General features: G+C 40.4%; 1 protein-coding gene across 1 annotated transcript in view; it reads left to right on the top strand.

Moving 5' to 3' along the window:
* ARHGAP18 (Rho GTPase activating protein 18) overlaps positions 1–25784 on the top strand; it is a 96439-nt gene that overhangs the window by 40179 nt on the left and 30476 nt on the right. Inside the window, exons 2-7 of the mRNA XM_067546732.1 lie at positions 5868–6067; positions 8264–8496; positions 10884–10947; positions 17471–17640; positions 20118–20283; positions 24731–24822. Coding sequence (XP_067402833.1) covers positions 5868–6067; positions 8264–8496; positions 10884–10947; positions 17471–17640; positions 20118–20283; positions 24731–24822 — 925 coding nt within the window. The remainder of the gene's footprint in view (positions 1–5867; positions 6068–8263; positions 8497–10883; positions 10948–17470; positions 17641–20117; positions 20284–24730; positions 24823–25784) is intronic.

Here is a 25784-nt window from a genome sequence, read left to right as displayed (position 1 = left end):
TCTGAGTGGCTTTGAAGTGTAGACCCATGAACAGCTCATTATAGCAATAGATCAAGAAGTAAGAAGAGCATGGATCACAATGGCAAGTTCTATACCCATGACAAAGCTCACAAATGTCTAATCAGACACATGAAAGGTGCATTTACTGGGATAGTCTTTTTCCAAAGTCTTGTAACTTCCCCTCCCACCCCCAGCACTCTATCTACTCATTATAGCTATCAGTCATCTGTGATCCTGTAACTGATCATAAACTAACAATGCCTTGCAACAGTCTCAAGTTTAATAATTCTCTTTTTTTGCCTTGCAAAAGTCAACCTCTGGACATTAGCCCAGTGTTTATAAGTGTTTGGAATGTCCTGTACCTTGTGTGGATAGGTAGCAACCTGCAAACTCTTACATTCCCCTCCATGCAATTTCTTGTTTCAGCCAAAAGTATTCATCTTTGCAGGCAAGCTGGCCAAATCACATTTCTTACCTCTAGTTCCTGAGCATTCAATCCAAAGAAGGAGAACAGAAGGATAGTGGTGGATGTATTGGGTGGGGGTTAATGGTTATTAATTAATGTATACCTTGAGCGTGGGAAGAGGAAAAAATGAGTACTATAATGCGAGTGCTTTTCATCATCAAAAGTACTAAGGCTACTGAGGAAAGGCCATAAATAGCTTGCACTGCTTATCAGGCACTCAAGCACTTTCAAAAGCATAATTTGCATATGCACATATGGTTATAAAAGACATCATGAGTTGAATACACATGTAGGACTTCTAAAGTTGTTCTGAAAGACTTGTGCTGTTGTTGGTCTCTGAATATGAGGAAGAAATTCAAGCACCGTTGTATAACCCATTTCATCTGTATTTCCTTCCTGGAATTGTGTATTAATTTGTTGGCTGATTAGTGTATTCAACTGATTCGATGTATTGTATTCAATCCAGGAAGGATTACTTGTAACCTATAACCTGTGGTGAATTTTGCACCTGTAGGTTGAAATCTTTGCTGAAGTCAATAGGAGTTTTGCCATTGGCTTTATGGGGCTAGGACTTCACTCTTACTATTTAAGGAAATCTGGAGGTAGCAGCTCACTAAGTGTAGCATTTTACTCAGCTGTTTTCCCTTTCTCCTTTGCTACCAATTAAAATGTAAAAGATTTCTGTACTTTCCAAAAATTGTTAATTATCGTTCTGAACAATCGTTTACTGGACTGTACCAAAATCTAGGACTAATATCTCTAACTACATAGGAATGGTGATCTTAAAAGTAGTGAAGAAGCAAGATAGAAAGAAACAAAAGCTAAATAAATTTTAGACTCATCATGAGAGCTATTTTAGCAAACCATAACAACCTTAGCTATAGTGGTGTTAGCCCCTGCCTTCCCTCCCCCTTCTTCTCCCCCGGGCCTCCCGTTACCAGAAAAACACACACACTATCATAAAGATCATAGAAGTTGTGCAGAGCTTTAAACAAGAAAGGCAGCAGGAAGGCAAAGGAAAAGATAAATGGCATAAATGGCAAGGCAAAAGTTTTTTTCAAGCAAAAAACACACCCTTCACAAATTCTTCACCACCGATAGAGATGCTGTCCTAGATAGCTATCACAAAGCTTGTCGTTGCAGGTAATAAAGATGTGAGACTTTCAGAGACTGAGGAGTTAAAGGAGACATACTATCCTAGAACAAACTGATAATTCAATGGGAGCAAGATCAAACATTTTTAATCCAGTATCATTAGAGCCAGGTAGTATCAATCCAGGAGTACTGAAAGAATTAAAGAGAGTGGTTGAGCTGTTAAAAACAGAAAAGAGATTACCCTCATTCAAATTAGTTACTGTAGTGGAGGGTACGTCACTATTGTACAAATATATTTTTTTAAAATAGGTGCTAAGTGTGATCTTGAAAATCACATATCTTGTGAACCTCTTACTTCAGTACCAGGTACGTTAGTGGAAACTATAATTAAAGACCGTTATACAATAGATGGCGTGTGATAGGATATTTAAAACAGCACAGCTACTGTAAAAGAAAATCATGCCTTTCAAGCTATAATTTATGTGGACTTTCATAGGAGATATAACAAAGCTCATCGGAGCCTATTAAGAAAGCAGTCCTCCAGTGAGAGGCAAACTTTTTGTCTTGATTAGAAACTTGTGAATAGATGGAAAATAGGGTAGGAATATATTGTCAATTTTCAATATGGAAGGAGGTTAATGGTAGGGTATCCCAAAGAATCATATAAGACTGTATTATTTAACATGTCCTCCTGTCGTCATCTCCCAGATAAGTAATACAACAGCGGTGGTAACATGTGCAAATGACAATTATTAAGGTTACGCATAGAGAAGACTGCAAGGAACTTCAGATGTACCTAACAAAGCTAGCTGAGTGGATATTATGATGGCAGATGAAATTCAATATAGACAAGTGCAAGCTAATTCAAATGTATTCTTTCCAGCACTAAGTATGTATACTCATTGCTGGGTTCGAACTTAAAGGTTACCACTAAGGGGAGGGAGAAGAACAATGCATCATTGTGGTCAGTGAAAACATATGTTCAGGGTGCCATAGTAATAAAAATATTTATGATTACACTAAGGCCTATCTGCCAGAAAAGATATTATTACAGAGGAACTAACGCCTGAATGAAGAAACAGGTTCAACTTGTACTACCCAACAAACTCTGTGATCTGAAATCTCCATCTCCTAATGCAAGCGGATTGATTTTTGCCAAGGAGGATTATTTCTCAGGGAACAGTTCCAAAGAGCAGCAGTAGCTCTGGGAAAACCTAGTTTTCTGGAACGGTGAAATATAGTAGAGCTGAGCAAATATTAAAATTTCTAATCAGTGGGATTTTCAACTCTTGTTTTTTGTCCTGAATTGGGCCGAAAAGCTTAAACATTTCACATTCTTCCTGGAATGGAAAAATCTGAAACATTTCAATTTGCTAATGCCACAACAAAACATTTCTATATTCCCGAATATTCACTGGTTTGCTGAACTGGCTTGAAACAGTTAGTTTCAGGTCAGTTCAACGTTCATCTTATGGTAGTGCATTGTCTCCTGGGAGTCGTCATTCAGGTGCCTGATGCCCCATTCTGTCCTATGGGCCAGGCTCCCCTGACTGCACTAAAATATGGTGAATAAAAAGTTTACTATTGGTAAACTTTGGTTCAGTGTTTGTCAAGTAATCGAATTATCTAACCCAAGACAAACTACTGAACAGAAATGGGAGCTATTTCTGTTGCCGGGAACATGGAGTCTTGTTGACTCATGGGTAAATATGTAAATAGTTCAGTGAATTTATCACACTTTGAAACCTGTTTAATCCCAAGGGATCCAAAACCAATCACAAATGTGACAGTTACCTTATAAAGAGATTGCATTTCAGTGATGGGTAAAGCAAAGCAGCCACCTTTGCACAACACAGTAATATTATTCAAATATTCAGGATACTGTATCCAGCTGAAACTAGAAAGACTTTGTGGGTAGGCAGACTATAATAACTACAGCAGAATTTTGGCCTGGACCCTGGGATTAATACTCCATCTGTTGCCAAAATGCTGTAAGAACTTTTCAGAGAACATGGATCAGGCATTCTTGTTTTATGTCTCATCCAAAAGATGGTGCCTCTAGCACTGGTCCAGGATAAAATTGGGGGAAATTTCTATCTACTGTATCAAGTCCTCAACTTCCTACAAACCCTTGGTGATCTCCCATTCAAGTACTGAGCCACCCTGTTCCTATTCTATCTTTGAAGATCTGACTTTATTACAGCATAAAGTGATTGGGGCTGTGACATTCATTCTGAATGGCTTAATCAGGAATATCTGGATATTTCTCCCATTAAGGCCATGAATTTCAAAAGCATAACTACTGATTACCCCTTTTTTAAAATTTAAATGTACAAATGGTAGATAATGTTCCTATTCCTCTCTTAATGCAATCAGAAAGCAGATATTTGCATATTCAGATGCTATCTGGCTGGTTCATTAGAGGCAAACAATGCTTCCCACTGCAGCCAGTGGGAATGAACACATTGCTGATATAATTCACTAAACAAACTTCATGTTTTGAGGAGATAAATAACAGAACTGTGGCGATTTGTGGCAGTCTCATTTTCAGCCATCCTTAGCTAAACATTTACTTTTATCTAATGGCAGGAATTTTATTACTTGAACATTTTTATGGAGAAACAGATGTTGCTTTGTGACAGAGAAACCCAGTCTGCACAATGAGCAGAGCATCTTGTGTAAACCCCTCCCCCCACAGCATACTGAAGCTTTGTCAGAATGGGATAGATTTATAAAATAACTTCTGTCCATTGTAGGGCTTGTCAACCCCACAAGTTACTGTGTGGCCAGGCAGGGTGTGGATCTGCAGTGCACTAGGTTGCTGTGCAGCAATGTCCATGTGGATGCTGTTACAGCTCACAGGGGGTCCCAGAGTGCGGCCTGGCATTGCTTGAAAGTGTCCACGTAGGATGTTACTGCGTGGTAAGATGGTGCACTGTAGAGTCTCCAAATGGCTATGTAGACAAGCCCATAATTTCTAAGTACCACACAGTCTTTAACGTGATTATCCCTCAACACTTCTGTGAGGTAGGGGAGTACTGTTATCCCCATTTCACCGGCAGCTAACTGGGACACAGAGGGACACTGGACTGATCCTCACTGCGGCGTTCGCTTGAATGATGTACACTGGTTAACTCCTCTCGAGGTAGGCTAGTTCGAGTGGGAGTGACCCCACTGCAAAACACCACTGTGGGCTGCCCGCAGTGACTGGATTAGCAGCAGAGAGGTCCCCACCTCATTACTAGCTCCAGCATCAGCAGCACTTGAGCTTTAACCCACACCCACGGATGGGCCAGCTAGCTCAGTGTAAAAAGCCACTTAACTTGAGGTAGAGATTTGTGTGTGTAGAGGGGAGTCAGGTTATGGGCAACACTTGAGTTACGCCTCAAACTAATACTGCAAGGTCACACTAAGTCTGTGGCAGAGCAGAGGCTTGAGCCAAGGTCTCCCAAGTACTAGGCTAGTGCACTAATCACTAGTCCATCTTTCCTCTGTGATTGCTGTTCATGCAATAAAATGGCTCAGGGTCCAGCTTCAAAGGAAGCCCTGTGCTTATGGAAATAACTGTTCAGCATGGCAGATTAGCGTGTTACTTGGATGGGAAAACCTGGTTTGTTGGTAGCAAAATTGATATTTTGGTTTATTCATAAATTTCAATGTTTATTAATGTGAAAACTCCTCTGTCCCTCCACCATAATAGTTGTATTAAGCCATGATTCTTGCCTCTTCTGAATGTTATTGAGGAGCAAGTAGTGGATATCTTCATCAGCTGCATAGGTAATACCTTATCCACGATTTTGAATACCAAGCACTTCCTCATTTAATTATCATGCAGCTTGTTTTTCAGCATAAATCACCCTTGAGAATTTGCTCATATTTTAGAAGTTTATCTTTAAATGCAGACACTCACAGACAGATGCATTTCATAGCTGAGCTGGAGAAGAAATGATTGCTAGTTACTGGGAAAACATCTGTTACTGAACATCAGTGGAGTTAAATTTGGGATATTGTTAACATTAGTGAAACAATTAATAAAACTTAGATTAATTTCAGAGAACTTGGAATCCATTTTCCCCCCAACACTTGGACTCATGGAAATGCTCTGATGGGGTTCCAGAGTTAGAGATGTGCATAGTGGAGATGTCAATTTAAAATGCATCGGACAAAGTGTAATTAGTGTCTTGGTGTGCATTTCAATATTAAGTTTGGTTTTATATCTCTTAGTTAATACTGACTGTCTATCGATATCACTATCCTGCACTCTGAATTATTTACTAAAGATTAAATTGTTTGTGTATTCTTATAGCCGCAGATCTGGCCAGTATACAATGAACCATGAAAACTCTAAGAAGTCCACAGAGACACCACCTTTTGAACGCTCAAATTCCCAAGATTCGTTGGATGAGTTGTCTATGGATGACTATTGGAAAGAACTTGAAAACATCCATGAAACCAGCAAAAATAATCATAGAGAGCAAGAAGTGGTTGTGGTGAAAGAGCCTGATGGTAATGAAAATACATTTTGATGAATGATTGTTTTAGTGGCCACTGATTTTGAGTACCTAGTTTTGAGATACTTTAGGACTTGTTTTCAGAGGTGTGTGCTGTGGATCCAACAACTCCAAATGAGTCAATAGAAGCTACCCGTCATCTCTGGAAAGCAGGTCTTGGCTGCCTTAATTTGGACACCCAAAGTATGAGAGAACCAAATTTAATGACCAATTTTTTTAAAAAAAAATCTGTCCTTAAAGAGAATTAGGCTAGATTAGACAAAATACCAGTTTTATTTTCCTTAAAAGGTATTTCCAGAAGTCTCTATTTTCAAATTATACTAGTTTAAACTTTATAGACTAGTTTAAGCTTTACATCATTGTACAGTGTTTAGGAAGAAAAGAATTTGTTAATACAACTAGTAATTACAGTAGCTAAAATAAAATTACATAATGGGCATCCAATCTCATGCTTCAGAACAGAAGCCAATCATTAACTGCCTGGGCTTAGGAGACAACAACTCCTACAGTTGTGACATGGCATAATCTATTTATGGGGGTTTTAGACCTTTCTGTGAAAAATCAGGTACCAGTCCCTGTCAGAGTCAGGATTATGGATGAGGTGGACTGGTTCATTATGGCAACTGTTGACTTTTTGAGATAGAGATCCAAAACCTTGAATACAAGAATGATTGATTAAAATAAGCATTTATTTTCAACAATATGGTGTGCACTTCCTCAAAAGATACAAAATTGTTACAAAAGAAAAACACACAATTCTGAAAATGACAAATTTAAAGTTTTACAGTGGGATTTTCAAAAAATGATCTGTGACTTAGGAGCACAAGTCTAGACTTTCAGGAGGCCTTATGATTTTCCTAGTTCCCACAGGCACTTTTCCCTGAGGGTGGCATTTCAGAAGAAGGTAAAAAACTACACTACAGACACCTTGTTTCTAGTCCTTACTCCAAATTCTTTGAACTTCCTACTTGGCGAAAACTCCGAGTCATTGGGGAGTTTTGTCAGAGTAAGAAGTTCAGCATTCAGTCTAATAGGCCCCAATGCAGTAACAATTTGGTAATACAGCCTCTACAGCTGTTCAGTGAGAGTACTACTCTTTCATTTGTACATGAATACAAAGATGCTCACCGGGGTTTAGGAGAAACTACAGTGAATAAAAATTTGACCAGTATGTGCCAGATATATCTCTCAGATAAACTGATGTCAATCCATTGACTTAACTGAGATGAGAATCCAGTCCTACATAACTAATAACCATTAAAAACTTGAGGGCAACAACAGAATCTGGTCAGTACAATCCAGTCCATATCAGTAGAGAGCTTGGTAGCAATTTTTAAACAATCAGCATTATGTCAAAATTTTGTTTTAAGAGTAGGGGTTCTAATACACTCTTGGTCAATCACAATAATTAACAGTTGCCTTCTGCTTTTCTGAATGAACTGTCAATAAAAGATACATTATCAGCTAGAAACAAAGCAGTAATCATCTTACTGGATATGAGTACAGACTAGAGACGGCATCAGTAGAAATAATTAAAAATTGCATTAAAATCACCTATTAGACTGAATCACCCCTGATCAAATTGAACTAGATCACACTAATGAAGAGCTGTAGGAATAAATGTACTTTAAAAAAAAAAAAGGCAAATTTCAAGTAAAGGGTATAAAAAGATCAAGCAATGAACTATAAATAAAGTGGTGCTGATTTAAAAACTTTCAAAAAATTTCCCTTTGCTCCACTGGAATAGGACAGTTGGCAGAGAAACAGATCTTTATGTGCTTAGAAGTTGAAACAGTGAAGAGCAGTAAGGGTCACATTTATAAATGGCTTATGAAGGATTAATTCATAGAAGTTAATAAGCATGTTAGAATAGTAGATGTTATACAAGGTAGATGGTTTTAAGTCCCTCAGCAGAAGGTACTATAAACTGTTATACACCACTTGTTGACCTGTCAGACCCTATAACAATCTACAGTAACAATTTTTTTTAAAAGGGTTAATCACATGTTAACTGTTTAGATACTATAAGCCTCTCCTTAATATAAAGTGTGACCATGCTAAGAATTGCACTCCACTTGCAGATCCTCCTGGACCTTTTTGTGTAGGTTCACACAGACTACAGTGGGGTTTTAACCCTCTCTGGTCAGCGACAGAGCACAGACCTAGATTTTTCTCTTGTCTCCTGGCACAGAGGGAGAATTGGAAGAAGAGTGGCTAAAGGAAGCAGGACTGTCGAACCTTTTTGCTGAGAGTGCAGATTCCCTAGAAAGCATGGTGTTTCTGTCCACGCTGACGCGAACTCAGACAGCGGCAGTACAGAAGCGAGTGGAGACTGTCTCACAAACCATGAGGAAGAAAAACAAGCAGTACCAGGTTCCTGACGTCAGAGATATCTTCAGGCAACAAAGTGATTCGAAGGAAAAAGTAAGCTCCTTAGTGTGATTTGGCTTTGTTCTGCTCTGTTGAAACCCTGGCTGGGCTTTTCAAAAGGGCTGAGTAGCGGCCTAACTCTGCTCCGCTTCCACTAAAGTCAGTAGTAAAACTCCCATTGACTTCAGTGGCAGCAAAGTTAGGCCAGTGCTGAGTGTTTTTCAAAAGCAGATTTTAAACATAAAAAGGAAGAGCTATTCTTCCCTACATAGGAGGAAGCCATGCAAGGGAGAAGAAGCTTGGATTCAGTTTAGGGACTTGCCTAGTAATTTTTCTGTTGAGAGGGTTGGGGTTTGACACTTTTCCCCCCTCTCCTAGCTCCCAAAAGCAGCAGTGAGGGGTTCAGCTGTGAGAAGACATGGATCTGATGGTGGCACAGGGCCATCCACATGCCTTATTCCTTGACATTGGCTCTGTGGCCACTTGCCCTCATTTTTGTTCCTGTGCATTGCATTTCAAGGGGTGGCAGCGAGGTGGAGAATCTGAGACCAGTTGATCTCCTCCTTTTCCTCCCCCCTACTTGGCCCATCCCTTCCAGCACCGTGGAACTAAAATTCTTCAGAGGATGTTTGTAAGATACATACTGCAGAGGCAGAACTTCGCCTTCATGGAGATCATGCTCCCCTCTGCATAGGGATGGAGAATGAAATATGGGACAGTTAATTCCACAAAACATTCTGGGGCCCATTTTGTATGAAACAGATAATACCAAAAAATGAAGTTGTAGTCTTATGATATACATTGTATACTATTAGATCGCAGAGGTGGGATAAAATGTAGGTTAGAGCAGTGTCATTTCATTCTTAAGGATGTTAATTCAGCACCATATAAAAGGACATTCAAGTTCCTGTATTTAAGCCATAAATTATACAGCTCTTGAACATTATATTTTACAATAACCAATATTTACCTGGTTTCCCTAAAGTACTTTGTTTTAAAATATTGGTGACTTCAGTATGAAATAATTCAAACAAACAATTGCCTGTAATCTTGCAGCATGTACCAAAGAGATGGGTAGGATAATTTAAATAGAAAACTGAAAAGAAAAAAATCTTTCTACCACTGTCCCCTTCCATGCCACAAAACAGGAGTGAAGCCACTCCGCAGCTGGTATTCCAACCTAATACAGTCTCTGCCTATCTCCTGTATCCCTCCTCTACCAACAGGAAAGAGGTAGGACGGGAAAAAGATCTATAGAGTCATGGATTCTTCCACGACATCCTTCCCTGCCACGTCACCAAAGAACAGCTTTGTGAGGGTAGTGAGAATCTCCTGAACTATGCTCTTTGGATTACATATACCCTTCACAATTTCCCCCCCTCTTGTTTCCCCGGGTATAAAGATTTACTTACAAATTCTGAGTATTGTATCCATAATAATCTTAGACATAAACAATCAATGGAACTTCAGAAGTCTTGTTTGTTTATAAAGTCAGGGCTGGATTGTGATTGACCTTGCGAGGTTGCACCATGGGAGCAAAAATAGCACAAGTGGCCTTTGGCCCCAGCCCTTTGTGGAGAGGACCAGTCATACTGTTGCTGGAAATGCAAGCAGTATGCAGAGCTAATATAGCTAACCTCCCTCTCTTCCCCTGTGCCCCCCACCCCCCCCCCCCCAAAAAAAAAAAAAAAAAAAGGAATGGGGTGACAGAAGGGTCAGAGCTGTTATGGACCCACCAAATCACAGGAGAGAGAACATGCTATGTTCTGTGCCAGGGTGATAGTGCCTCTTCTTGCACTTTTGGGCTGAGTCAATCAGAATTCCTCCTGGGGGCTTCCACTTAATTAATAATAATACCTAGTTCCTATATAGTGCTTTTCATCCGTAGATCACAAAGCACTTTACAAAAGAGGCCAGTATCGTGCCTATTTTACAGATAAAGAAACGGAGTCACTGTGAGGTTTGATACTTGCCCAAGGTTACCCAGTAGGCCAGGAGCAGAGCCAGGAATTGAACTCGGGTCTCTTGAGTCCCAGGCCTGTGCCTATATTATATATAATCTCCCCTCTACACCCCTGCTAATTCAAACTGTAGCTTTAATTCACAATCTAGCCTTTCCCATTCATTTTGCATATTATGGTGGAGCAGTAGTGACATCAGGGTTAAGTTTGTGTCTAATTGTGCTTTTGGTTGAGGTTCTTAATTTCTTATGTAGCTTAGTTTCAGATCTCGTGCCTGTGGTTAAGAGGTTCCTATCAAACACCTCAGTCCCACAACTGACAGCTCATGGATTCACCTCCATGGAGCTGCATTGACTTCAGAGGGGCTCTCCTTCATTGCAAGTCTACCCACACACAGGATCAGGGCCAAAGTCGTTGCTTACATTCTGTCATGTGCTACTGGTATTTGAGCTTAGAGATGGTTTCTTTTTGCTTTTTTAGGTCCCTGGTGAAAGTGAGCCCTCCTCTGTGAGAACAAGAGAGAATAAAAATGAAGTGAAAGACGGTAATGCTGAGCAGCCCTCCTGCTCTTTTTTTCTCTTCTCTCGTGTCTTAGCTTCACAGCATACTGAACAACAGGTCCACGTTTTCAGTTACATTTCACGGAAAAAATGCCACTGGATAAACTGTATGAACATGGCTATGGCCCACATGTTTCCAAGTTTGTAACATTTTAAAATGCATTTATAGATTGTGTCCTTTGAAAAGTCTGGTAAATCTTGCGATGATCTTACAGTGGAGCAATTTGGCAGAGTTCCCTCTAATAGCTCATTCTTATCTCTTCATTTATTGCTCTTTGATTTTCTCTCTCCTGCACTTTCAAGACAAGAAACCAGGACTATGGATAAGCTCAGCAGTAAATATGAGCGAACAAAAGGACTAAGAAAAATGGAAGGATTTGCCACATATTTAGGGCTTAAAGTGGGGAAAAAATGTCAGTATTTAATTAGTTGATTATATTCATGGGGAGAACAGAAAGGAGGAGGAGTTCTCTGCCTTTAGGATTAAGTTCATCCCTGCCCTGTCCTGTCCTCCCCAGTTGAACAATAGGGTGGGATACATAGAGAGGGCATAAAGAGAAGCTTCACCCTTGCACTTCCACATAGGGGCAGGGCCTAATTATAGCCCTTTGGTGAAATCTTGGCCTCACTAAAATCAATGACTAAACTCCCACTGATTTTCAGTGAAGCCAGATTTCACCCCTTGTGCTTGACAGTAGCTCTCCAGCCCCCGTCCACATAATAAGAGGTTGTGGCTGGCTTGCATCTCTTATGTATCCTGGAGCCTGTTGGGGCTATGCAGCTGCTCACCACCTGCAACAGTACCCTGAACCATAAAGGTATAATCCAGTCATAGTTCCAGCCATTCAAGCCCTGAATTTGGCCTAAATACTTCTAGTATTTTTCTAGTCTTATTCTTTCCATTTTTAAAAAAGTGATTGGACATCACCTAGCTATTATGCTGGGTGCTGTAAACTTTGTAGCTACATAGACAGGGAGACAGATTAACCACCTCCCAACGACTAGTTCATTTCTTTTTAATGGTACCACCTAATGAACTATTGCAGTCATTTTAGACTGTAGATCTGAAGTATTTTGGAGAAATAGCTAACAGAGGATGCAAAACAGGAAAAATGAATAACAAAAGATAGACAATGTAAAAAGAGAGGTAGAAATGAGCCCCACACAATTCTTGTGTGTCCAGAAACCTTATTAATCTTACCCTGTCCTGCTTTCAGCAAACCTCTCGCTGGTAAGAAAAGTGAACAACTGGGAGAGCTGCCAAAATGCTGGTTCAGCACAAGGGAAGGAAGAGAAGTCTGGTGCTTGTGTCAATAAACTACACTAACATTTGGGGCTGGAAAATTACCAAGCAATTATTGCGGTGTTTTATCACATCTGGTGCTTTTTTTTTCAGTGGCCCTGATGAACCTTTTAGAAACGGAAAGTTCTGGAAGGCGAATTCCATATGCTAGCTCTCACCAGCACAGATTGTGATGGGCAAGGCAAATGCAGCCTACTTACATCCTAATACACTTCTGCTTTTGCAAACATGCTAAAGTGGGCTCCATGCATGAGATTAGCACAAGAAGAAAATCAGTTCATTTTTGCAGGAAAGCCATCCAACTTGAGCTGCATTAAAAATTGCTGCACCTGTTTCAGGGCTGTGCCATGATCCCTTTCTTGAAGAATAATGAGCTAATTGGTGTTATGTAAACAGCGGATGGCTTTAAAGGCAACAAATAAACATTTGTCTGCGGGTTTCAAAGACACTAAATACCTATGAAATCTAAATCCAGAGGCATTATTGTAAAGTTAAAATGCTTTTACCAGTTTTACCTGAAAAATTCACTAGTATCAGCTGTTATAATAGATTTTTACTTTTTTTAGAAATAGAAAACAGAGGCATCACTGATTTAAAAGTCCCATATTTTTAAACTTGTCAATGATGTCATGGTTTGTCATACTCTGAAAGCGATGATTGCTCCTAGTTAGGTATCTGAACCATCCATTTCTAAGAACATCTGATGGGAGTGCCAAATTGAGGAGGAGGATATAATAATACTTAGCTCTTTTTAATCAGCAGATCTCAAAGTTCTTCACAAAGGTGTTAGCCCCATTTTACTGAAGGGGAAATGAGACAAGGTCATTAGCAAGCCAGTAGCAGAGCCAGGACTAGAACCCAGGTCTGTCCAGTGCTCTGTCCTCCAGGCTACACTGTCTACTGCTGCTATTGATAACGACACTGAAAATTCCATGGCACATGTGAACTCAGATTCTTTAAGACTGTTTCTACTCCTTTTTTTTCTTCTACTCTAACCTAAATTCTTTCCTGGTTGAACAGATGGCAGCAGACCCAGCAAATAATGTGAATGGGTCCCCACTGTTCACATTTTTTGTTCTTTCCTGAGTGGCCCAATCCAGGGGGAACAGTTCAATCTAGTCAATTAATCCTATCCACCAGGAGATTCATTTATTTGGATTCCTTGAGCCCTATATATGGCTTTTATATGTGTATATCTATACAACAGACAAAAATAAAATTCAGAAGACACACATGGAGCTAGCTGCCAGATATCATTTACCAGCCTACCTGCTACATGCCTACCAGAAATTATAATAATCTCACCTATTTAACCATCCACAACCCTCACTCCTTTATCAAAAGCTCCCCTCCCCCCTCCCCCCCAAAAAATCACATGCCCTGAAGGTAAATAGATGCAGTACTCTTTAGATGATCATGTTAAAGGGGCTCAGGTAGGAATTAAGGAGAGTGAGAATGGGTGTGACTGGCTCAGGAAAAGGTACACTGTGTAAGAAAACTGAGTACTTGGCAGTCAGAGTAGCAACGGGCAGAGACTAAATGACTAGTGTAGGGCTGCCGCTGATTGTCTCTTCCAGATTTAAAGGGCCAGCTTCCAGGGTAAGCATGCTGGGTAAAATGCTGGGTAGAAGGGTAAACCCAAAACAGAATGATCAGGCAGTTAGAAAACAGATTTTGCTAAGGGACTTTCACCTAGACCTGGAGGCACTAGCGCTTATTTGAAAGATACTCTGAAATTTTCAGAACAGGGGCCAGATCTTCAGCCGGTGTAAATTGGTAAAGCTCAGTGCTCATAAACAGCTGCTGAGAATATGGCCTTCGAGTCTAGCATGCCTAAATATACTCTACCATATAGGAGCCTGTTCTGCTCCCATAGAAGACAATGGCAAAACTCCCATTGTCTTCAGTGGAAGCAGGATTAGGCGCCAGACATTCAGTGTAGTAGTTTTCCTATTCCAAATTAAGAGAAAAATCACCAAAAACCCAAATTAAGGTACAGTTCTGCCTCAGTTACGGAAGTCCCTGAAGTCAATGGCAATAGTACCCCTGTAACTCAAGGAAGAATTGAATCCCCTTAAAGGTAACAAAGGAAAAAATGGAACTGTCCATTATTTGTTTCTTTATGGTGTGTAAATAAGGCCTGAAAGATTTTTTTTTTTTTTCAAAAAAGTTTTCTTCCTGCCTCTTTTTTTTTTTTTTTTTTTTTCCATGTTGGAAATTAATGACTGTCCATTCTGGAAGACTCTATTTGGAGAGCTAGTGAAACAAGGACAGTCTAAAAATCTCTTTTTAGTTTCATTTTGTATTTAAATTCAATGACCAATTTAGTGTTTTTGAGAAAGAACATGTTAATTAAAGATTCAATCATTCCATTCCTCCAATGAAAATGTGAGAGCTAACAGTGAACATCCTCTGGGACATCCATTTTGTTCTCCAGGAAAGACCAGACCTGACCTTTCTGATGTTCCCATGAATTTATTTAAAAAGCAAGCCTCCTTTATATATCACAGTGAAGCAAAATGAGGGTGCAGGCCCAATTTAAAAAAAACATCTTTTGCAGGTCCTCTTTAATATCCAGTACTTACATTTTTTTGTATCACACGCAGATTTCTGTCATGTGAAACTTTGCCCAAACTGGCAAATTGACAGCACAGCAAATGTACTTCCTCTTACAGCTGTTTCCTAGCTAATAAACACAAAGCAGTAGGATCAGCACTGCACAAACATCAAAAACCCAAATAACCACACCACTTTGAAGCTTGTATAATCATTACAAAGCGACCAGTACCAAAAAAAACCTCAAAAAACTTCAGCCTAAACAGAGGACTGAAACAGGAATTACTGCATTGCTGTTTGCTAACAACAATTCCACTCTATAGCTAATATGGGGCAAAAGATGCATGGATCAGACATAAGCCACATTAGTCACAACGTCCTGATAAAAATAATAGCGGAAAAAGAACCCTATTTCCCCTTTTGCTGTTTAAAAAAATCAGTTTAAATGTATTAAACACTGGGGCCAAATATATTTGTGGTGTAATCCAACTGAAGTCAGTAGACTTTTGTTGCAGGGCTGAATTGGGTCCTAGATGTGCTGGGATTCTAAGACATTTTATATCTCTTTACTGAAACCAGCAGCTCCAGTTTCAACTTCCTCTTGATCCTTCACATCTGCTCAGCCTTTGAAGCCTTTGAGGTTAGCACACTCTGGCTGAAGCTACTCTGAAGAGAAAAACTGGTCATATGTATATTTTATAATTATTTTATTGTACTTCTCGTAGCTTTACACCTCGTTGTGAGTAGAATAAAAACACATCTTCCCCCCTCCGCCAAAACAAAATCAAAACAGTTCCTCTCTTGGGAGCTGCTTCAGCTGAATTGACCTCAGAGTCCTAACCGACTGCGAGACATTATGGCTTACCCTGAAACTGATGCTGCTGGTTTCACAGTTTGAAGATGTTCAGACCAGCCCTTCCAGGTGAAGAACTCCAAGGCTCTGGTTGGGGCCGTTTGCGTGGGAGGGTCTCAACTCCAAGCACTCCACAAATAGTTTTATTTTAAATACAGACTTTTCAAGCAGTACGGACAACTTATTTTTTTTAATATCAACAAAACGTTTCGTTTTGTAATTCCTTCTTCCCCACGCTACTTGGGTTTGCAGCGTTGGGAGACAGCAGCACTGCTTAGGCCCTCCTGTGAGGAGCTGAGAATAGCTGGAGTGCAACAGTGCTTCAGTCACACCTTCTCCTTTACCCAGCCTGTCCCCCCCCATAGCCCTTACACCAGGGTCAGTGAGAGTTAGGTGGTGTAGAAAAATTGATCAAACTGAGGCTATTGCTTGGGGGCTATGTCTTGCCCCTTTTGGTATAAGGAATTCAGTCATCAGAGAATTGGCACCCCGAAGTTTTCCACAGTGGGGGAAAAAAACGTCATCTGTTGGTTGTTTTATTACACAACCACATGCTCTTATTATGGTTTCCCTCACCCTTCTATCCGACTTTTCATCCCACTGTTTTTTACATTTACATCTTGTCTTTAAACAGATAGTGAGTTTTTGGGGGCAGGGACCATGGGGTGACATCTTGGCACCATACAAGTCACTGGGCATTTTGCCTTTGACTTTAGTAGCGTCAGCAGATCTTCCAGTGTGCTTGTACAGAACTTCTCACAATGGGACCAAAACCTTGATGGGGAGCTTTGGAGGGATACCATGTTACAAATAATAATGATGATGGTGGTGGTGATGATGTCAGAATGTTCACTCAGTCAGAACCCTTGACTGGCTGAATGAGTTCTCTTTGGTACTTTGTGATAAGATAAATCATTTTGTATATTGACTGGAATTTTTCTTTTACAGAATAGCATATTTAAAATGATTTTTTTCCCCCCTAAAAACACTTTGCATCCTGTCTCTTGTTTCCTGATACCCGTGACACATTTGGAATGAAAAACATCTGTAATTAGCTATAAAAGCAGGCTGTTTCTGGATTAAATGCTGTAAAAGGAGAACTGCCTCTATTTAAAAAATAAAACAAAAAAAGAATTATTATTCTAAATCATTTGTTCAGAGCCCAGTTCCTTGTTGAGGGCAACAAGGAAAGAGAAGTGATGCCACCACTACGTGCTCCCACTCTTCTCTGCCTACCTCTACCTGACGGAAGCGTCTCAATAGGGCCTTTGAGAGGTTCAGGCTCTACACACTGGGAAGAATGTAAGAATGTCAGGACTTGGTCATGCTTCATTGGATTCCCTCATCCCCATTCCAGGTTGCTCCTTGAAGGATGGCTGCTGAAGGAGCTGTGCCGTTAATGGTTGCAGGGCACCAAAGGATGGGAGGAGGATGGGAAGCAGACCTGAGGCAAAGGACTTCTGTGCAGAAGTTGCTTGGTTCTGGCAGATTCCAGAAATCTGTGGTGTATTTGGGATGGAATGCTGTGCCTTTTCCATGAGAGATAAGGAGGTGCAAACTCTGACTCTTGGAAGAATTATTTGAGGGCAACTCCATGAGATGAAAATTCTCAGCTGACATGACTCCATTGAAGCCACTGGTTTGAAGCAGAGGTTTTGCCCCAAGAGTTTCCAGCTCCTGCGCAGATTTAACCTATCTGTGGCCCTAAATATTTACTTTCATGCAAAAGTAAAAAGAGGAGGAGAGAGTCAATGTTTAAAAGTGCTGATGATTTTTTTCCCCCCTCTGTTTTCAGATGCGGAGTTGAGCCTTGGTATCAGTGAAAAGAACAGCCTGCTTGAGGATGTGCCAGTTTCTGAAACTGATATCAATTTAGAGATTTCATTTGCAGAGCAGGCAGCCAATCTCAAAGACAACTCAGTAGTCAAAATGTGCAAAGGCAAAGAGGACGATATGCTACTTCCTGTAGGTGCTTCTCATTCATTGCTGTAGTCATTTTATAAACTTTATTTTAGCGACATAGCCTTTTTAACATTGTTTCTATGATATTGGTTGAAACAAGGAGATATTTCTTTTGGGCTCCTAAAGGTAGGGTGACCAGATGTCCCGATTTTATAGGGACAGTCCCGCTATTTGTGGCTTTGTCTTACATAGGCGCCTATAACTCCCCACCCCCTGTCCCGATTTTTCACACTTGCTATCTGGTCATCTTACCTAAAGGTCCTGCTCTCACTGGATTGGGCATCATCAATGTGTGTGTGATCCAAGAGCAGTATTAGGCCCTTAATATATATGGAAATTTTATTCTTATACCTACTATATGTCAGTAACTTTTCAACACTGTACCTTATCTTAAAGTAATTATGGACTAATAATGCTTAAAAGTTAGGACTTTAGTCTGATATGGTGTGCTCAGTACTAGTAATTTCAATGCAGTTCAGAAAATGTAGGTTATATTTATTGGGGCAGACATTCAGCTAGATGTAATGGAACTCTGACAATGTCCACCAGCTTAGGGTCTTTCTCGTTTAGTGTTGGCCCTACTTCCTTGCTCACTACACTAATAGGGGTGAGGTGCCTTGCATCATGTAGCAGAGACCTCTTTTGTTGGTTAAAAAGCATTAATGGACTCCAGCAGAAATCTCATATTGCCCACCGAGGTGAAAGGATGAGAATGAAGAATGGGTTGATCTTTACACTTGTAATAGAGATGTATGAGGTTCGGGGTGAGTCCCTTTTCAATAAATATGTTGATCATTTCTGGATTTCACATTTTCAGTGCATAAGCATACTGCTTATGGCACCTGCTAAGGTGCCCAGCACATAATCTATGAACATGTACAGGAATGAGAAATTTTTACCCTTTAGAAAAGATTTAATTTTTGTTGTAACAAAGAGTCAAGGAGTATTTCCAAAATGTGAGGATTTGTTTCTCCCTGGTTTCCCTATCTTTCAACAGATAAGCCTTATTCTCAATAAGGCGAAATCAGTACTAACAGCCTTAGAATTTCACAAACATTAGAAACCTGCAGTCACACACAAACTATAAATTAATAACCACTGTGAAAAAAATAGTAATTTCTTTTGTCAAACGTTGTGCAACCATCTCTGAGTAAAATCAGTGCTTGGAGTAATAAGGTTTCAATTTTCTTCAAACACTCAATTTAGATAAGCACACACAAATTTCTGCAAATAATAATTACTGAATGTTCCCTTGGTTTTAATACTATAAACCTGACACTAATGAAACACTGAGAAATGACTTTGAAAAATGTTTGACTCACATGTCAGTAATACAGAGAAAAATAGGAATGGAAACTCTGGCCTGGTTTCTGACTCAGTTCTGGAAGAATCACACATTATTTACACAGGCAAGGAGCAGTTTACTGGAGTTTACTTATTGACTATCTACACACCAAAGTGGCTATGGCCTTTTGCATAAACTTAGGGATGAACAATCCCAAGGCGGAGAAACATTTCAGAAAAGGAGTAATCTAACTATTGATATGTGTGATCTGTACAGACCTTTCCTCCCTCACCTACACATATTCGCATGGTCTTATATATTGATTTGGAACAAGAAGTGTATAAAGTGTGTTAATTAAATCCCAAGCAGGAACCTGGTTTCATCGACCATTCAAAAATAAGGGCTGGCTCAGCAGCCACACAGAGTATTGTGTTTTTAAACCCCAAATTGAGCTATGATATCTCTGGCCAACAGAGGCTGGGGGGACCATGAGGGTATCCAGGCCCCTTTCCAACAGAGAGAATGCAATGCCTAGCTTTTGAGCAGTCCTCCTGGCCAGTTCTTGGTGCGTTATACTTTGAGAGAGATGCATCCAGCCCTTGCCTGCTAGAGTTACGCCTGGGCCCTGCTAGAGTTAGACAATGGGCCCTGGTCCATGACTGGGGTCCGAGGTGATATGGTAATACAAATAATAAATAATGGAGGGGGGAACAACAATGAGCCCCCAATTATTAATTTTTATGTATAGGATAACAAGTTCCTGCCCCAAAGAGTTTATCATTGGTGCGTTGATCCTACAGTTAACTGCATCTATTTGAAGCCCCAGTGAAGTTGGAACCTAAATAGAGAACATACAAAGAAGGAGAAAGGAAAGAGATGCCACCCAGAAGGGCAAGTTAATCAAATTATCTGAGCTAGACAGGATTCTATGCATCACAGATTTGCTCTTTGAAATCAGATATGGTCTATGCAGTGTAAAGGTTTTGCCAGGCAAGCTTTGATTATACAAAAAGCATGTGGAATTTACATGCTGCAGCCAGCCTACTTTTTAAACTACTCTGTCACTCTTCTGTGGCACCCATTCATTACAAAAATGGTGCCACAGCAGCCACCTGGCTTTTGCACTAATCACGTCTCTTTCTCCCTCAGTTTGTTGAGGTTGTTTATTTGCCATGATGCAAATCCTATGTTCTAGAATTTCAGGTTGCCAAAGGACAAAACGGGTACCACAAAGATCGGTGATCTGGCCCCTCAGGACATGAAGAAAGTCTATTCCTTAGCACTGATTGAGCTAACAGCACTGTATGACTTACTTGGGACAGAATTCAAGCAACAAAAAGCCATAAAAATCAAAACTAAAGGTGAGTTGTAGTTATAAATTCTTCTGAAACAAATGGGTCTGTGGGGGTTATTTTTAAATCATTCTAAAAGAAGAGATTTACATTAGCTAGTAAAATAGGCCTTGATTCAGCAAGGCACTTAGCACTGTAGCAAGACAGTTCCAGAATCTCTCCACATTTAAAAGCCTCACGCACATAAACTATTCCAGCTTAAAGAACCATGCTTTAGGGCTAAAATACTCTGGCAGCTAACTTTAGTACTAGGCCAGGCACTGGACAGATGTGTTAGGGCACAAGGGAAAGGAATCGTCCTGATGATACTACAGTACGATGGAAGAGTTGCTTCAAAGCCTTTCAGAGATTCATAGTTTCATAGCTTTAAGGGTGAGAAGGTCAGATGATGTAGGCTGACTTCCTGCAGCACACAGGCTGTAGAATATCATTGTAGTTCCTCCTCATGTGATCCCAATAAGTTGTGTTTGGCTTGACCAAAGCCCGAGTTGCAATATCAAAGCAAAGTCTACATAATTATTTTTAGCGTATTAGCGTGAGCCCCACTAGCATGAGTCTCCAGTCCTATTGCGAGAGTCTGTTCCATAGTCCCTAAAGCAGCCCTTTTTCATGTGGATGGAAGGATTTGTGTAGGGGTAGATATCTCATCGTCACCCCTATCCTGTTCTGTTACATTCTGCTGAGCTCTGTGTAAGACACAAAATTTGCACTTATATATGGTCCTTCCACATTCAGTCCACATCTCTTGCCAATCTTGCCATCTTTTTCCTTTTGTAACTTGTATTGATTTGCCCTAACACATCCTGCATTTCCTCAGACCACAACGTCTTTTTGGCATTTGCAGATCTCCTGTGCTGGCCCATTTCTGTGTTGTGTGTTGGCATGGCATCATACTAACCAGGAAACATGGGGTCTTGCAAGCAATGCTCAAGCAGTTCTTGCAGCAAAGTCATTCTGCCATCCAAGCCGCTGGAGCCTATGTATGATCCTGACTCCTTTTCAAAAACATGAGATGTGTGGAAACCTATTTCAAGTTGCAAAAGGTTTCAGTGTTTTGGTAGTTGTCTGGTTTTCTGACCTTCTGCTAAATGTTTTACAAGAGCTTGAAACGTATTACCAGTTAATCACAAATTCACTTTGGCGAAAACCCTGTTGTCAAGGTTCAGTAGATGAGACAGTGAAATAGCTCCCTTTTAAATAATTGAAAGCAACACAGCGTGTTGTGAGACTTACAGCAGGGTGCAATTGATTCTTCTGAATACACCCTTCACTTTACAGTAGTAGAAAATACCTTTTTAAATGCAAAAGCATACACACAACCATCTTTGCGACCTTGATTCCGAAATGAATTGCTGTCCTGCAGACGTGGCTGTGCTACAATAGAAAATGGTGTGCAGGGAAAACACTTTCTTCTTTTGAGTTTTTTGGTTGTTGATTTGTTTGAAATAGACGCTCTTATCAAACCTATGTAGTTTTAATTTAATATAATCTCTGGCATGTTTTTGAAAAGACAGCCAGCAGAGAAAAGGAGTAAATTGGCTAAAATCCTTTGTCCTGCACCCAATCCAAAAAGATGAACCTGATTCTGGGGCTCTACAACAGTCTGGGCAAGAGACAGCAGAGTGTCACCCTTCAAACTAAGAAATGGAGTGGCTTGACAGCTGCTATTGCAACCTCAGGGGTGCAGGAGCCTTTGTGGGTATGTCTACACTGCATGTGGGAGCGAGCCTCACAGCCTGGCCCACAGATTTGTGCTGAGGGGGAGGCTCGCATCAAATGTGCTAAAAATAGCTGTGTAGACGTTGCGACTCAAAGCCTGAGCCTGACTTGCAATATCAAAGCAAGGTCTACACAGCTATTTTAGTGTGAGCCCCACTAGTACAAGTCTGTGGACCTAGACTTGGAGGCTTGCTCCCAGATGCAATGTAGACATAACCCGTAGCTTCTCTGTCTCTCTCCTCTCCCACCTGCAGTGTAATTTGGCCAGTACATCCGTGCATTAGGGAGAGGATGCAGGAAGTCCATGCAGAGGTTTCACACCTCTATTTTCAGCAGAGTTTTCACACCTCTGCAGAATTGTGTTCTGCAGCATCTGCATCTTCCCACCTCATGCAGCATAGTTTGGCCAGTGGATCCTTGCAGTAGTGGATCCACTAGCCACTTCCCATAGTGTTTGGATGACTGGAGACACACTCTGCTCTGCTGCAAAAAGGGGTGGGTGAAACCTCTGCATGGGCTTCCCGTAGCCTCCTCCCTCACGACAGCCGGCCCACATGGGTTCTGCTCTCTGGTAGCTCATCAAGGATGCAGGGGAAGGATTGTGTGTGTGTGCAGTTGTGAGTGCCCGTCTTTTACAGATAATGGCCTCCATTCTATATACTTGATAAATAAGGCACAGTTTAGAGAAACTCCCTATGGTGACTCATTTGACACTTATGCTGACATTAGAGGTGATGTCGCTGTTCCATATTCACACCTAAACCCACGTAAAACCACCTTCACTAAACAACAATACTCCACCAGAGACGTAGATCACATCATAGAATGGGCCACCCAAATATCTGTGAGAATCCGTGTCAAAACAGGGAAAAAAAGCCCACTGACTGCACACCCCTGGTTGTCACCTATCAGCCCACACTAGAACCTTTACGGGGTGTCATCAAACAGTTACAGCCCCAATTTGATAGGGACCACATTCTGAAATAAATCTTTCCTGAATCCCCCTCTTCTGGTCTTCAAACAACCCCCTAGCTTTGCCCAGCTCATAATAAGAAACAAGCAACACATAGACTAGCACACGTTAACTCAAAGTGACACCAGACCCCACCAGAACAACAGATACAAAACCTACAGACATATCTCCACTGCTATGATGATCAGTACCCCCCCCCCAACACACCTTTCAAGATCCATGTGTTCTACACATGCTTATCACAAATGCGGTGTATCTCATTTAAGGTTATCAGATGTCCTGATTTTTTGAGGGACAGTTGCAATATTCAGGACTTTGTCTTATATAGGCACCTATTACCACCCAGCCCCATCCTGATTTTTCACATTTGCTATCTGGTCACCCTAACCTCATCCAGTGTATTAAATGCCCCAACGACAGCTATATGGTTGAACCACACAATCACTTCGCTCTTGAATTAACTTACACAGAAAAATAATAAAAAAATAGACACCCCTATTATCCCATCAAGCATGGGGAACACTTTTCCCAGAGCATTTACTCTGTAGCTTGTCCTTGTCCTTGTCCTTAAAGGAAACCTGCACAATACCTTCAAAAAGATGAGCCTGGTAACTCGAATTCATGACTTTGCTGGACAATAAAAACCATGTTCTTAACAGAGGCACTGATTTTATGGCTTATTACAACAATTTGTAACACACCCTACTACTTGCAAACGCTTCACTGCCCACATAATTTTAAGTGGTCTTCTACAGCATGTGTGAACCCCTTATGCTTAACCATCTATCCCACCTTGTATTTAGCCGGGAAACATGGATTCCAATCTGAGGAAGACCGCTCTGAAGTTTGAAAGCTTGTTCCTTCCACCAATAGAAGTTGGTCCAGTAAAAGATATTACCTCACCTAACTTGTATCACTGTTCTATACACAGTTTTGGAAAAATGACCTTTGTAGCCATTATCCTTATCCTGGCAGAGTAGTTCCAAGACAAATTTTTAAGGTTCAATAATTTTCCAGAGTACCTCTCAGAAACCATTCTGATTAGTATTTATCTAAGACAGAGCAGTCCTACCATAAACGTATAGGCCCATGTAATAATTTAAAGTCAGACAAGATGAGATGAGATAATGGCCATTTTTTAACCAGGGCTTACAAAGAGTATGGAACAAAACTTGGCTCTAATTTTCATATAAAAACATTCCTTTTTTGAGATAAGTACTATCACCCTATTTACACTATAGGATGCAAAAAATCACAATGAAAGCTGACTAGCTCTTCTTTCAAAACACAGATGGAGAGGACTGTGTAGAGTAAAATCTGGATTATAAGTACATCTATTTCATTTTTAGCAGCCAAACTCTTGGAAAGCTTACTAAAGGCATTTGCATCTAAACTTGTATTGAGTGATAAAGATCTGCATTTCAGGGTCATCATCACAACAGTTTCCCACAAGTCAGAATCATGCAGCTGGTTCATTTATGCATTTGCTTCACTGTACTACATGGATGACGTTTGAAGGTGAAACAGAAGAGGCCTCATTTATGGGTGAAGGAGGCGATGAACGAGCACTTCGCTTTGAGCCAAGGGCTTTGTTTAATCATGCACTGAATGACTTGATTGGTGAAGATATTTCAGACATTCATTTAGATCCATGGCTCTGAATGTATTGATTAGGCTTATCACTTTGACAATGTGTTATGTGCCACTTATCTCATGTATTGGAGCAGATGTAGATAGTGTTTCTATTTTCTTTTCTTTGTGTAGATTCTGGTCTTTTTGGTGTCCCGCTGTCAGTTTTGCTGGAACAGGATCAGAAGAAAGCACCAGGCACCAGGATACCACTGATCTTTCACAAAGTGAGTAGACGTGAATATAAATCCATTTGTTACAAACCTACTGGATTCCAGAGGAAGAGCATTTGTCCTGGATTCATATGCTCACTGTAAACAAGTTTTCACAGTGACATACCATCTCTGTACTGTGAATCTCAAATGTAGCACTCAACTTCATTATAAGGAACTGTAGCTTTTATTCATGGCAGTGCTTTGTGTTATTAATGCATTAAGTTGGATACATGGCCTTTGTACAGTTTTCTACTTCACTAACTTACTTTAGTTGAGTTAGTGGAATAGAGAATACAATTCAGTAACATTGTAAGCTGTTTACTTTAGAAGTATTGCGAACTGCAATTAGCATGCTCCAGCGCTAGAGTAGAGTAGTTAGGGACATTTAGTGAACTATTATTAGAAAAACACATTACTGAGGTGTATTAACTCAGCCATGATTTGGGCTGGGTTTATTAGTAAACGTGAAATCTGACATCCAGTGTCTAAAACCAGGCCAAATTCTGCTTAGTTGGAGTTGTGTAAGTGTATCTATTGGAGAATAGACTGTCATTTTTTGAGACAAATGATTGAAGTTCTGGAGAGGCCTTTTAAAGGTTTTTAGGAGCTTTTTTGTTGTTTTTTCCACCAAATCAAAAGGAGACAGTAATTTCCCATCCCTCTCTAGGCACTATTGCTGTATCATTTATGCCCAAATTACATCCTAGGAACTATAAAAAGCAAAAACAAAACAAAGCACATATCTGAAGAACAATTTTTTTTAAATCTTTGCTGTGGACAAGATTGTACCAAATGGATGGTATTAAAAAAAAGGGGGGGGGGGGAAGAGCCTCCAAATTGGTCTTCACCTTACTCCACTGCAAATGACATAAGCTGATCACTGTGCTATATCATCAGTGTATTCAGTGCAGTTTTCCAGGAAGAAAGTTCTGCATGAACGTTTTTAACAAGTACACTTAATTTGTGTGCTGGGT

Source organism: Emydura macquarii, unplaced genomic scaffold, assembly GCF_026122565.2.
Source record: "Emydura macquarii macquarii isolate MOO-44397 ecotype Brisbane River unplaced genomic scaffold, CSIRO-AGI_Emac_v2 contig_1146, whole genome shotgun sequence".
NCBI classification, from domain to species: Eukaryota; Metazoa; Chordata; order Testudines; family Chelidae; genus Emydura; species Emydura macquarii.
The sequence above is the reverse complement of the archived record's forward strand: the minus strand, read 5'-3'. Positions and strand labels throughout refer to the sequence as shown.